This window comes from Hirundo rustica, chromosome 4, assembly GCF_015227805.2.
Source record: "Hirundo rustica isolate bHirRus1 chromosome 4, bHirRus1.pri.v3, whole genome shotgun sequence".
NCBI classification, from domain to species: Eukaryota; Metazoa; Chordata; class Aves; order Passeriformes; family Hirundinidae; genus Hirundo; species Hirundo rustica.
In genome coordinates, this window is record NC_053453.1 from 69990262 (window position 1) to 70004702 (window position 14441).

Consider the following 14441-nt stretch of genomic DNA (forward strand, 5'->3'; position numbering starts at 1 on the left):
TCAACAAAAGAAAATACTTTTTTTTTACCGAGGAGGGTGGGCAAACACTGGAACATGCTGCCAGACAGGTTATAAAGTGTCCAGAATTCCTGGCGGTCTCCCTGGGCACAGTCCTGGGCAGCAAGGTTTAACTGGAGGATCACAGGAGATCCCTTCCTCATCTGAACAGTTCTGTGACCATGCACCTGTGACTGGGGAGGTTATGAATGGATACATTTATAGTATAAGGGTGTAATTTGTGATTTACAAGCGTTTTGAAATGCATTTAAGTGCTGCCTGTTCAAATAAGTGAAGCACTGCTCAAGCCCAGTATCTAAGGTGCTAAATGGAGCGATTGTCTTAGTTGCAGTGCTTAACATTGTAACAGTTACTATGAAGGGTGTTCAAGATTCTTCATTATTTATCTTGAGTTATTAAAGTAATGGCTAATAATATGTGCCCATAAATGGTAAAGTCTTCATTTTGAGTCAGTCAAAGCTGCCTTTATTAAGCAGCTTTATTTGAATTTATGGTTACCCTGTCTAGATGAAAGTTATAGCATTTGCTATACCTACTTCTTCAAGACTGAGTGTTCGTAACTCTTCAAGAAAATAGTGTCTTTGTATCTTCTGCATCTTTCCTCAGGAGCTTGAGCTATTTCTTCTGATTAGTGATGATAACTGAAACTTCCCCACTTCATTTCTGTGCTTTTTGACCATCAAATTAGTGGTGTTGGGGAAAGCAAGGCATATGAGGTAAAACACATTTACTGTAAAAGTCTCATCTTTTCCTAAACAGGGAGACTTGACCCAACTTCAGATTGTTTTCTTCTTTAGTAATGAAAAAAAAATTGCTCCTAATTCTAAGTTTTTCTAAACTGCTGAGATTTGGAAATAATCACTTATGTTTGAGTGATACTACTTTTCAAAATAAAGGCTATATCTTGAAGGGGGAGGAGGAATAGAAGTCAAATTTTCTGAATTGTGTTTTACTGTTTTATAAAACAAACAAAAAACCCCCCATAACACCTCCCAGCCCTTAACAAAACTCCACCCAAACTGTCCAAGATTCTTAAGAATTACGATGCCCATAGATATGTCTCCTGTTGTTGATGTGTGTTTTTAGAAAAAGCACTTTTTAATTATATATTATAAATTTAATAATAATTAAATATTAGACAGTATTCAGACAGAATACTGTCTGGCACACAACAGATCACTGCATTTGTCAGTATTTTTGTTCTGGGCCTGACTTTGTGCTTGAGGCAGAGGTCATCTCAGGGGGTGCATGACTGGACATGAGAAAATAAGGAAATCAAACTTGCTGTAGAACACTTAGTATTCTGATCCTGATAAATAGGTTTCTTTTCGTTTTCAGCTGACTTTCTGACCTCATTGCTCTTAAGGATTAAAAAATGTCTGTGTTATCCAACTTAAAGCTACTTTTTGCTTCTTGCTTGTTTTATTGTGAGGATGTTTTGTGGGAGGGTTTATTCTTTTTGAATTAATAACTAGGGTTTTGAGGGCACAGAGTGGAAGAAGAGACATGACCATAAATACAAAATATCCCCATATTTACATTCAAGTATTTTCTTCATGATATTCCTCTGTCTTAAAGATTTCTTTATGCTCAATCTAGTAAACATTTGTGTTTTGGGAACTAAAGGCTACCTCAGCATTCCGTTCCCACTTGTTGAAGCTGCAGAGTTGAGTTGCTGATTGCACTAATTTTGCTTTTCAGCTGTTCACCGATGGAATCACCAATAAATTAATTGGCTGCTACGTGGGTGACATAACAGATGATGTCGTTCTAGTTCGGATCTATGGGAACAAGACCGAGCTGCTGGTGGATCGGGACGAGGAGGTGAAGAGTTTCCGTGTGCTGCAGGCCCATGGCTGTGCTCCTCAGCTCTACTGCACCTTCAACAATGGCCTGTGCTACGAGTTCATGCAGGGAGAAGCCCTGGATCCAGAGCATGTGTGCAATCCAGATATTTTCAAGTAAGCTTTAAATTTTTATTTTTTTAAATCTCGTCATTTCATTGTGCAGTTTTGAAGTTCTGCCTGGCCTAAAGGACTTTGAGTTGAGTTTGAGCAGGAAATAATGTATTTCTGTAAGCCTGTGCTTAGCTGATGTTCACACTGCCATAGTTGTGGTATTTCACATGATCCTTGATGCCCCCACAGAAGACTCTATTTATTGTGTTTAACACTTGCACATCACCATTACAGAAGTCATTGTTGACCTCTGTTTTAGTGGGCTAGACTTGGTTAAAGTTCTTCCAACTGTTTCCAAGCTGTTCCTTTTGTGAATAGAAAGTTCCATTGAGAAATGTTTTTTTAAACTGTTGGCAGTGAACAGAAAGTGCTGGTGTCTTAAGATTTTAGTTCTTCGTGTGTGCGCTGAAATGTATTTGCCTGAAAATAGCAGCTAATTTAAATCAGTACTTTGAAAAATAAGCAAGTGTAGATGGTAAATGTAACTGAACTCCAATCCTTTCCCTTCCCACAGGTAATGATACCAATGAACTTTTGAGTCCTGAAATGTGCTACGCTATGGCTGTGCTTCTCTTGTTTAAACCTTCTATGAATTCCTGAGCTGTATTTTTTAGAACTTTTCAGTTAAATATAACATTAATTTATTTTTTGGTTTTTTTTAGACTCATTGCTAGACAGCTTGCTAAAATCCATACTATTCATGCACACAATGGATGGATCCCTAAATCCAATTTGTGGCTGAAAATGGGGAAGTACTTCTCTCTCATACCCACAGAATTTGCAGATGAGGAAGTAAATAAAAGGTGAGTATTTCATCATGTTCTTTCCAGACTTCACATGACTTTGAAATCATGGGTGCCCTTCTTGCTGTGTTGTAAGTAAAGAATGCTCTAGCAAAGTTGGTTTTCTTTTGCAACATCAAATTCTTAAGAAAACTGAGAAAGCATGAATGGGTAATGGAAAATGTAGAGACAAAATGGGTATTTAAGTGTATATTGTGACTAGACTAAAAATTAGTGTTAATTTCCTCAGCACAGATACACATACAGTATCTAGTACTGTTGTGTATTCTATTTGGAGGAAGTACTGTAACGTGAACAAAAAGTGAATGAAACTCATGCCATAATTCTTTTAATCTTTGCACCTTTGAAATGTGTGGGAGTGTATTCATGTTCTGCTCCTAATTTTTGGACTACTGTCTTGTTTACAGCATCGATAATCTTCAGAAAATAGTTTTCTGGGGAGGTCAGATAAAAAATTATTGTCATAATTTAACTGCTGTTGTGCCTTGGGAAAGAATGCCCTGATTTGGCAGAGGGTCTGTTGAACTATTTGCAGGAAGAATGTAGAAAAAAATACTTCATTGCAAATGCTCGATATGGAACACAGACTGCTAAATGTTAACTCTGTTTCCTTATACCCAAAAAGGTTCTTAAGTGACATTCCAAGTCCTCAAGTTCTTCAGGAAGAGATGGCCTGGATGAAGGAAAGACTGTCAAATTTAGGATCACCAGTGGTGCTCTGTCACAACGACCTGTTGTGTAAGAATATTATTTACAACAAGAAAAGAGGTAGGTGTTGTACTAAACAGTGAGTGGCTTTATCTGTGCTGTGATTGCATGTGCTGCATCAGTGGTGTTGTTTTACCCACGGGTTGGAGTGAGCTTTTAAGTCCCAGTGTAATGGTAGTGATACCTGTGCAAATACCAAGTTGCTTAATTAGCTAATTCTCATCTGTATGCTACTGTGTAGAGGAAGAAAATCAGTGTTCCTTGCTTTTCTTTAATGAACTCATGAATTTGTTAATCCCCAGCTTGCCTGTATGCTTGGGCTTCAAAGTTACGTAACTGAATGCTAATTCTCTTCTGGTTGTATAAAGCTTTTAGGAAGAACAGAAAATCATGCAAGTATAGAAAATAACATGAAAATCGTCTCCTGTAATGTTTTGTTTGCCTTTGTGATTGTGGATAACACCCTTTCAAAGTGAAGTATCTTAATGGTATTAACTACTACATTCAGTAGCTCAATTTGTTTTCTGCATCAGGCACACAGACATCTTAAAAGATTTCTTTTGTAAATACGTGCTTTGTTTAAACACTTGCAGGCAGCACACATCTTGGCAAAACTGAATTACTTTTTTATTTCTATTGCCATACATTTAACTCATAGTTCTTGTTACTAAGATCTGTTAAAGCTTCCATGCAAACCCCCAGCTTACTGATTTTAGTGCTTTGGGGCTCGGTTACTAAGGGAACCAATCAGGTATTAAAACAAACAAGGCAAACTTTTGACGCTGAAACAGCCTTGGTGCAGTAAAAATACTCATTTTGCCTCCCATTTCAAATATCTGAGCTCAGTTAAATGTGACTAATCAGATTACAAGGTTTTCTTTTGAAATGAGAATGACGCACTCCCCTTCTAGTAGCTGCATATTTTTATTTTTGTGCCAGTTGAGTAAGATTGTTGGTATGTAAGTTATGTGCCTTAACTACTAAGAGAAAAAGAGTAGCAAAGCCAAGCTGGTGCTGGTTCTAATACAAAATATGTGCTAACACATCTTTGGATAATTTCTTCATCACCATGTGAGTTGAGGAAATAAACTCTTTTGGTGATTTGTATACAAGTTTCCCTCTGAGTAATGCCACCTTTGAAAGGAATTGCTGGCACTTTCAGTTATATATATGCCTATATGTGTATATGCACCCTAACAACGCTATTAAACATAAATTTTAAATTCTATGAATTCAGGACCAAGCCTGAGTGGTTTTACTGAGTTTCAATGATGGACTATAGTTCTGCTTGAAAAGAGAAAGGGGGGAAAGCATGAAAGGTGTACATAAGACTAGACTTGTGGTCTTAAAACACTTGGAGTTGTGATACTGTAGCACCAAAATCTCTTTTTACTGTGTGGTTTTTTTTTAGTGCTGAAATTACCTTGAGTTTTAGCATTCCAGAGCAGACCCACTGAGGTAAAAGTAACTTTCATAGTCGCTTTTCATAGTAGAACCATGCATCAAAAAGGAAAAAAAAAAAATCTGAGGAATTCCTTTAAAAGCTTCAGTCTTATGGCTGATAAGGCTTGAAGCTCCTAACTGAAAAACAAATGCTGTGTGCTTTTCTTTTTGTCAACAGAATGGAGGAAAAAACAATGCCAGTAGTGCATCACTTGTGAGCAATCCTGCAGTAACAAGTGTGTGAGTGTTTAGAGTTTGGAGACTGGGTGGGGAGGAGGGAGGTGTGTAAAGTGCTTAGGCTTCAAGCAAGCTGTAAACAGCTGGAGGAAACACTTGGAAATATAAATATATTATTAAACTTATGTTTGAATACTGTGATGTAAAATTTGTGCAATCTGGGTGCAGCAGGGACCATTTTCACAGTGACCAAACCTCAAAGCCATCTGTAGAAAGGATGATTGTCATTTGGAAGCTGTTTTTAATAGAACACTTTTTACAGAGCATAAACAGGAAGCTCAGCTTTAACTGTAAAGCAGCGTGTATAACTGGAATTGCATTTAGCAGAACAAAAGCTTTTCTTGCTATACAAATAATTTTGCAAGAGCACAAAATAAAATCTTTTTGGAGATGAGCTTCACTGGGAATGGCATCAAATTGTCTGAAGGTAGTTAACAGCTTTGGTGAATGCAATACTCTGATTAAATTCACTCCTCCCTCCGGAAAAGCTTCTGTGTGTCAAAAGACCTTGGTGACCCTAAACTGAGAATGAGAAAATTGATTTCCTAGATTAACTACCTTATTTTTTTCTTTATTCCTCAGTAAAATTTGTGCAAATCTGTTCGTATTGTCTGGCTTTTCAAAAGCTGGCACAAACAAAACCTAAATTATTTGTTTCAGTAATACTGTAGTTATCATTTTGTTTTTGAATGCTTAGCTTGCACATTACTAGCCAGGGGGATGGGTGGGTGTGTGTTTAAGCTATAGACTATCAGGACATATTAGGACTTGTGTCCAATGCAGTATGAATAATTATGGCTTGTTCCTGAGCTTTGCCTTAGACTTGGCCTCTGCAGTAAATTCACATCAAGTTTTCAGATTTGAAGGAAATAGCATAGTCATGCCACATACTGCTTTTAAGAAGAATCAGTCTCCTGTCATTATTTATGAGCCTGGAAGAGTGTGTTGAGTGTTAACTTCATTTAATGGAGTTTCACTCATCTGATTTGAATTTGTTCCTGCTGTGGCTGAGAGAACTCAGCCTCATGCTGTTTTGTTAATGTCCATTCTCAGTCACTCAGGATATGAAAATCTGCATGTGTTACTTTACATAACTTATAATTATCACTGTTATCTACCCTTTGAAGGATATAGGTCAGCACTTCACACTGCTTTTTATTGCAGTTTTGACATCAAGAATACTCAAAATATGCTTGAAGCTTGGTACTGCTAGTTTATAAACCTTGTGTTCTGATGCTCCTAAATTTGTTTGGTTTTTGTGTTTTGTGGTTTTTTTCCCCAGCATGACCTGTGAATTTCCAAAGCCAGCTGATATTTTAATTAAGAATATTCAAATACGTGCTATTCAACAGGATCAAGTATCAGAATTCTTTTTTCTGTTTCTATGTGCTCTTTTTGCATATATGAAAATCAGTTGGCTGGGAGTTGTGTGTAGGTAGATGGATAGCTTTGTTCTGTTTATTCCCTCTGCCTACTCAGTGTTTTCTGATCTTTGGTAGGAGTCTGTGGGTGCTCAGTGCTTCTGAAGACTGAGGATTTTTTAAGACTTCTGGTTTTGGTCTAAAAACCTGTTTTGTTTTGCAGAGCTGGTTTTGGGTATTTATAGCTAAAATGATCCTTTGGGTGGGTGACCTGTTCGTGAATTTTCAGGTGTGCTCCTAGCACCAATCCTTGTCTTTGAAGCTGTTTTCTAGGGGCTCAGTGACTCACCTGATGAGCAGGATGGGACAGAACTCAGGATACATCATTCAGCTGTGGTAACTACAGCCAGGACTTGGACAGGGGAAGTGCTTCCCCTTTTAAACCATTAAAAAAGAAAAAACAGCCATAAAGAGAGGTGTCTTCACCCTCCTACCTGTCAGAACCCTGAGGAGATCTAGCAGATGCTTTGTTGATTACTACTTTATCTATTTAAAAGTGGATTTCTGGCATATGGAACACAATGAATTCCATTCTGTATCTTTCTGTGGGTTTTGTGGGCTATGCTGCACATTGTCTGCCCTAGGAAATACCTGGGAAAAAACAAAGTATTTCAACTTGAAATATTCCACACTCCTGATATGTCTGTTCCTGTCAATAGCAGTAGCTTCTCCAGAGAGATAGAAGAGCTTGTTTTAAATATTTTTCATTTCAATAAAACATAAATGTGTTTAGACCAGTGTGTCTTGTTGGTCTGCCTGCTCTCAGGGATGTTGATGGGCTATTCAGTTTATGGATGCCTTTTAGAAACCTTGAAACAACAGCTGCCAACTAAACCAGTAATGTAAACCATGGCTTTCTTATATGAATTGCAGTAAATCTTAAAAGTAACTTCTAATACAATGTTTATTTAAACAATGACTGCAAACTTCTGCTTTTTCTAAAACAGGGTAGATGTATGTGTGTGTACATATAAGTCCATATATGTTGCACATTTTAATGCAGCAAACTTCAACGTTGTAGCTTGCTTTCAGTTTCACAGGAAGGACCGGGCAGTTTATTTTGAGCTTTTGTGCAAAAATTACCTTGAAAGGTTGAGTTTCGCAGCAGTGTGAGTCTGAAATGGATTAGTATAGATGCAGAGCTTTTTCACTTTGAACTTTTGTCTTATCAAATGGGAATTTGACAAGCTTTCTCCCTCTGCTACCCAAAGGCTGGGTTATGTCCTTGCTCCTACTCTGTGAGGACAGTGCCTAGTAACAGCCCCCCACCTTGTCTTGTGAGCTTCACCTTCTGCTTGTATGTAATATTCTTTATATCTGGAAGTAAGTTTTTTAAGTGTCAGCTGTAATTAAAAATTCATGGGGATGTTGTAGGTGAAGTCTGCACACGAAAAATTTAAAGTGTTTATGTCCATATTTTACCAGCAGACTTTGACGTGGTGTGTTTGGATCTTACGTGAGGAGGAGAAAAAAAGAAGTTTCTTAATACAAGCAATATTAAATGTCTGGGAGGCAGAAGGAGTTGAGGAGATCAGTTGTGTAGCAAAGTGTTGGCCAGGGTTGGGATTTTAACTGGCTTGTAACTTTAGAGGTGTCTGTTTTGAAAAGCAGCCCTGGAGAACCAGTGGGAAGAGCAAGCAAGCCTGTGATGAATCTGCCAGTCAGGCAGTGACAGAAGTTCATCTGTGACAATAGATCTTGCCTGCAGCTGCTGTAAGACTTGCTGCTTCAAAGCTCTAGAGAACTTCAATTTTTTCCACTGCTAACAGAATTTGCTGGAAGGAGCTTGCCAAATTACAGGGCTCTTGGTTTGTTAGAACCTAAAAAATTTAATGTCCTAACCTTGGTAAAAGCAATTCTCTTTCAGTGGAGGTAAGGGTGAACTCAGACTTGGAGGATTTGTGACTATGTGATTATATTTGTGTTGCAGAGTTTGAATTCCATTTTAAGTGCTTAGACAAAAAGATTTGTCCATCTGGAAAACGTGATTGTGTTAGTAGTTCAAGAATGGCAAAGATGAGCTGCCTAGAGAAGAACAATTCTAACAAACTTCTTCTGTGATAACTTGGTCAGGGCATTGGTGAAACTATTTCATTGGAGATGTACAATATTCCTAAATCTTAAGGAGGCAGTGTAGCAGGCACTTAAAATCCTTAGTCCAGGAAATACATACATAATGTTCTTAATTTTAACATTGTTCTTGATTTTCTCTTTAGCTTAGAGCTTTAAGTCATGTTAAAGGTTTTTCATTATAATAGAATGAATGTTTTTGTTAATTAAATAATGCAGATAGTAATTAAAAGGAAAAGTAGTAGAGAGAAGGGTACAGTGGTGAAAATTAGTATAGCAGTGAGAAATGTAAGGTTTTAATTTTTAATGTTCTAGTGCAAGCACATCTTATGTTAACCCACTGCTTCATTTTCTGAAGTTTTAGTAATTTTGCTGGTTTCCCTTAAAATACAATGGCTTTAGTTTTACCTAATCAATCTCATTTTTTGACTGTTTTATGTGCTGTAGACATTCTTGAGCAGCTTCAATGCATTTTCCCCAACCTCACTGCAGGTAAACATAATTTGGAAACATTTAGGGCTGTGTTTTGCTGCTTCATTAGCCCTTGTTTAATGCTACATAGTTTGACAGCTTTGGGGACCTTACGATTGTCTGATGGCTTCTTGAGACTAGCTGAATCCAGCTTAAAAAAAAGCAACAATTAAGAATGATCTTTGTAAGCGTGGTTGAGGAAACAGGAAGTGTCAGCATGTTGCAATGTGTTAGTCCACTGTGGCTGCACATTTGTGTGAGAATAAACAGGACTGTTATTTTCTAAGCCAGGGAGAAACTGATCTGCTATTTCTACATAAAGCTTAAATAAAGAATATGCTACTGTACTTCTCATTTTGAGAGTAAGGGAGGCCCTCACGTGGTAGAAATTAAAACTGTAATTCTCCTCCTCAGACTTGAAGCAGAGAGAATTGTAAGCTCAAAATTCAAGAACTTTCCTGAATGAAGATTTACCCTTAAATATCTGATATCATGAAGTCAACAGCCTTACCCTGAGAAATGTCTGAGTGCACACAACTGTGTACAAGATGGGTTTGTGGTTTGTTTTCCCCAAATGTCTTCCAAGGACACCAAAGGATTAGGGCTGTTACTGGATTTGATCTGAGCTCTAATGTTGCTGCTGTTGTCTCTTGTCTCTCACACAGGTGATGTGCAGTTCATAGACTATGAGTACTCTGGCTACAACTACCTGGCTTATGACATTGGAAATCACTTCAATGAATTTGCAGGTAAGAATTGCATTTGTGAGGTAAAAGTTGACTGACTGATAAAACCCCAACAAATCCATTCTTGCACATTCCCTTTTTCCTGTTTGTATATCCAGTTCCATGCTTACAGATGTCAGCTCATGGGGTCAGAACGTGCTGATGTCTCATTTTGCAGGCCAGTTGTGCCCTTCCTTTGCAGGTCTTCTAACCCAGAAGTGGAAACATCATGTCCTAGGTTCTGATAGAATCAGATAAGTCCAGAACACACAGCTTTCACCCAGTCCTTCTGTGAAGTGACACAGCCCACTGTAGTGAGATACTGTGGGTGTCACACTAGAGGTGTATGTATTGACAATATTCTGTGTGGTTCCATAGTGCAGAAAAGGAGGATTACATGGGGTTTTGGTGGTTTTTGAATGTGTACACTAAGTACTTGGCCTGTCCCAAAATGAGAAATACAGGATAAGACTGTGTCATAGAAAAAAGGTGGGATTTTAGGAATAAGCTGTTTTTAGGTTAATTTATTAACTAGTTCATTTTTTTTACAGCAAACACCCATTCAACTTACTCCATAAGGGAGAAATGACCTCAAGTGTATGCTATATTATTTCAGAGCATTGGCCAGCAGGGAAAACCTACAAAATTATTAGACCAGATAGAAAGGTGTGGTGAAATGGAGAGCCTTAATCTAGTTGCTTCACAAACAATGTTAAGTTTAGATAACTTTAAAAAAAAAAATTATCAGAGTGCGTGCTTGGTAATTTGAGTTGTATAATTGGTCATTTAAAAATTTGGAAAGCAATTTAAATTCTTTTGAAAGCTTGATTTTTTTTTTTTCATCTTCTGAAATCTAACTCCATCAGTAAGAAGAATAAATGCACAAGTACATTTTTTCACCTGTGAAGAACAGTTGTGCTTCCCTTTTATTCTCTCTCTCCAGTAAAAATCTGAATTATTTTTTTAAGTTCTAAATTTATGTGGCTCTAACACAAAAAAGAATTCAAGTGCTAGGGAATTGCAGTGTTCATAATATAAGAAGTAATGAGAATTCCCAGATTCATTGGGAGTGACAATGGAAGTGTAAACTGTGCTCCAGGTTTGGGGAACCTGGCAGACTCCCTATAGCCTGTGACTAAGCACCTCCAGTATAGGAAGAAAAACAGGATAAAAATGGGTTTTGGGCTCTTAATTCTACCAATGTCCTGTGGAGGAGAAAGGCAAGATTCATAATAAGTTTTCTTCAAACGTGAGCTTAGTGATAACTGGATATGCATCTGAATTTGGCCTGGGATATTGTGGCATACAAATCTCTTCTCCTACAAAATACATAATATTTGCTCTATTTGTGAGGGGTTTTGTTTCAAAGCCCAAGGTGTTGAATTCCAACATACAAGCAGACTCTGTCTGGCTGAAAACATACATTTGTAATGTGGAACACTCTGATTTGTATGTGGGGAATTCTTGGCAATATGTAATTTGTAAGGTCGGGGCAAAGTAAAAATGTTATTTGTCCACATCAGTCTGTGCCTGTGTTTTGGGCTGGGAAGGGGGACACTAATGCACTACTAATGGTAGGACTGAAGGGTTTCTAATGGTCTTTTTATGCAACATAAAGCTCTAACAGTGTTTTTTTTTTCTTTTTCCTAGGAGTAAATGAGGTAGACTACAGCCTTTATCCCAACAGACAATTGCAGGAGCAATGGCTGAGATCTTACCTTGAGGCCTACAAAGAATATAAAGGATTTGGCACAGAAGTCAGTGAAAAAGAAGTTGAAGTTCTGTATGTTCAAGTCAATCAGTTTGCACTGGTAAGTAACAAACACTTGATTAGAATATTTCAAATGATGCAGAGAAACCTGATACTCTTAGAACCAGTGTTGCTATTTTCTTGAATTTGAGTGTTGTGGCATGTGAAAAAAAACTTCCATAAGAAATAAAACTCAGCTGCTCTATGGAAACTTGCTTCTCTGTTGCATATTAAATATTCTCTGTAGAATATTCCTAGTGAAGGAGGCACTGCACATTCAGAAAACGAGGAGATGAGCATTGAGTGAGGATTTCTGTTTGCTGTTTATTGGTCTGGCAAGTTTAAATTGGCCACAGCTTGTGGTGGGTCTTTGAACTTTTGCCTGTAATGGTGAAAAGACAGAAGAACAAGGTAGTGCTTCATGAAGACTTAAAAGCTTTAAAAGCTTTTTTTAAAATAAGATGATAACATTCTGTTCAACTAGAATATTTTGATTTTTTTTTTTTTTTTTCTGTTGCAAATAATAGGTCTGTCTATAGTCTCTTGCTGATCTTGTTTTGCCTAGATGATGTGACAGGAAACATTACAGCAAAAGTGCTTGTATTTTTTTTTTTTTTTTTTTCTGAATAACATTTCCAGCTATTTGCAGGAGGAATAAGGCTGAAGTAGCCACTGTGGCCTTATTTTAGTCCTCTCTTCTCCTAATTCAAGCTCTCCTCTGTTACTGTAATACCCTCAGTTTTCTGGCAAAAGCTACTGGTTGCAGTGAGGAAGTACAGTTAACAGGAAGATGATTATGGAAGATGATTATTAAACAAGCTTTGAAAACCACAGCTTGCGTGCTGCCATTCTTTTAGAAAGTTGTTACTGTTAGATTCAGCTGTCCCATTCATTTAGGAAAGTTAAGAGCTGCAGTTAAGCAGGTTGGTGGTCCGTTTGAAAATGCACAGCGCTGTTCTCTCGCCTTTAAACAATGGTCATCGTAATGTTTTAGAGCACAGAGTTGTGTTTAGAGAACAGGTCAGGACTTGCCTGTAGGCTACCCATGGTGCACAAACACCGTGTGACTCTTGTGTCAGTTCACGTGGGAAGCTTTGTTAAGGGAAAACTTGACACCAAGTTAATGGTTGGTGATGTAAAATTATGAACTCAAGGTCAAAGTCTGTCACTTGTAACCTGGCTGTCCAGAAATGTCTTCCACTGTCAAGCTTACGGCCACTACGTGTTCATTTTGAAGTATATTAATGGTCATATTGTTAATGTAATCCCTACTTTCAGTCTGAAAGTGAGCAGAGGCCTCCAGACTACTTCTCTGGACTCCTAATGGAAGTAAGTCTGGAACAGATGAGAAATTTGTCTTAGGTGCTGCTGAATTAGAGATTTTCTTAAAGCATTAAGTATCTCTTTGTCCAAGTCAGCAGTGAATGTGAGTGTAGTTATAGAGGTCTAAGGGTGTAATCAAAAATTCAAAAAGCCTTTCCTGTTTGCACTGGAGTTCCATACATGTGGAATAATACAAATTTAATTAGCAGCAGTAGACACGGTAGTTACATTTCTGTGCATTTTTTTAGCATGCTGTATATAGTCAACAATCTACTTAATAGGTGATATATTTTATAAATGCAGCATTGTTTCTCTCAAATGACACATGGGGAGTTAGACTCCAATGGATTTCCTCATCTGCTTGTGAGTAATTTATTCTATAATACTGCTTATAAATTTCTTTGGTAAAGAGTGATCAAGTAACTTTTCAAAAAGATTGGGTTTTAAATTTTCTCTTATACAGGAAGATTTGTCTCTGTGAGAATGTTTATATGTTAGATTTAAAATAAGGTTAATTTTTTGCTGCTAAATTTTTTTTTCTTTCAGGCCTCGCACTTCTTCTGGGGATTGTGGGCTCTAATTCAAGCCAAATATTCCACCATTGATTTTGATTTTCTAGGGTAAGTGTGCTTGTTATGTACACTCATGGAATACTAGAGGGTGGAAGGGACTTGTGGAGCCGTTTAGTCCAACAGCCTAGCTGTCAGAAACTGAGATCTGAGCAACACACCTGACCTCTGTGGTCATACAAAAAAAAGAAATTCTTCATTTTTAATGGAAAACAAAGCAGTAAAAACTGTCAGTGTTTTTTTGTTGCTAAAAGTTCTCTAAATTATGTGCCCCTGGGCTAAAACACATGGTTTACAAGGCAAGGAACATAATGTTTTGGGGTATTAAGTGTTTTTTGCTGGGGAGACAAAGGCATAAATGCCTAAGTGGTCAGTGAGGTGTGCTGTCAGATGCAAAAACTACATTTTGAACCGTGAGAATCAAAGATATAATACAAAAGAGCTTGATTACTTATTGCATGGAGTGTTGATCCTGGAAGTTGCTGTTCTTGTTTTAAAGAGTCTTTGTACCACCAATGAACGTTAAGTTCTGTTTTGGGTAGATATCTGTGTCTGTGGCCTTTTTAACATGGTCTTTCATGGCAACAAGCAGAGGATTTAATTTCTCAGTTGGGAATTGAGCAAGGTGATAAAATTCATCATTTTACCTGGTGAAAGGTCCAACTTCAGAATTTTTTGCACTGACTAAGCCAGTTTACTGGGCTTAATTAGGTCATTTTTGTGAATAAGCCTGATGTGGATGCCTGATTATCTCAGGCTGCAGGATGTGGCATCACCACTAGATGGAGTGAAAACACCAGTGATAAACCCCAAAAACTTGTCAGCTTTGACACATTGGTTTTTATTATCAAGATCAAATTTCTGTGGCATTGTAGTCCATTAAGAACAATTAAACGCTGAACCACTGCCTTTGATTGATGCCTTGGGAAGGCTGACTTGGAACAG

The 14441-nt window shown here is 37.6% G+C and overlaps 1 protein-coding gene across 1 annotated transcript in view; it reads left to right on the forward strand.

Moving 5' to 3' along the window:
- ETNK1 (ethanolamine kinase 1) overlaps positions 1-14441 on the forward strand; it is a 29804-nt gene that overhangs the window by 7862 nt on the left and 7501 nt on the right. Inside the window, exons 2-7 of the mRNA XM_040061570.2 lie at positions 1720-1979; positions 2639-2779; positions 3405-3547; positions 9795-9878; positions 11505-11665; positions 13474-13547. Of these exons, the coding sequence (XP_039917504.1) occupies positions 1720-1979; positions 2639-2779; positions 3405-3547; positions 9795-9878; positions 11505-11665; positions 13474-13547 (863 nt within the window). The remainder of the gene's footprint in view (positions 1-1719; positions 1980-2638; positions 2780-3404; positions 3548-9794; positions 9879-11504; positions 11666-13473; positions 13548-14441) is intronic.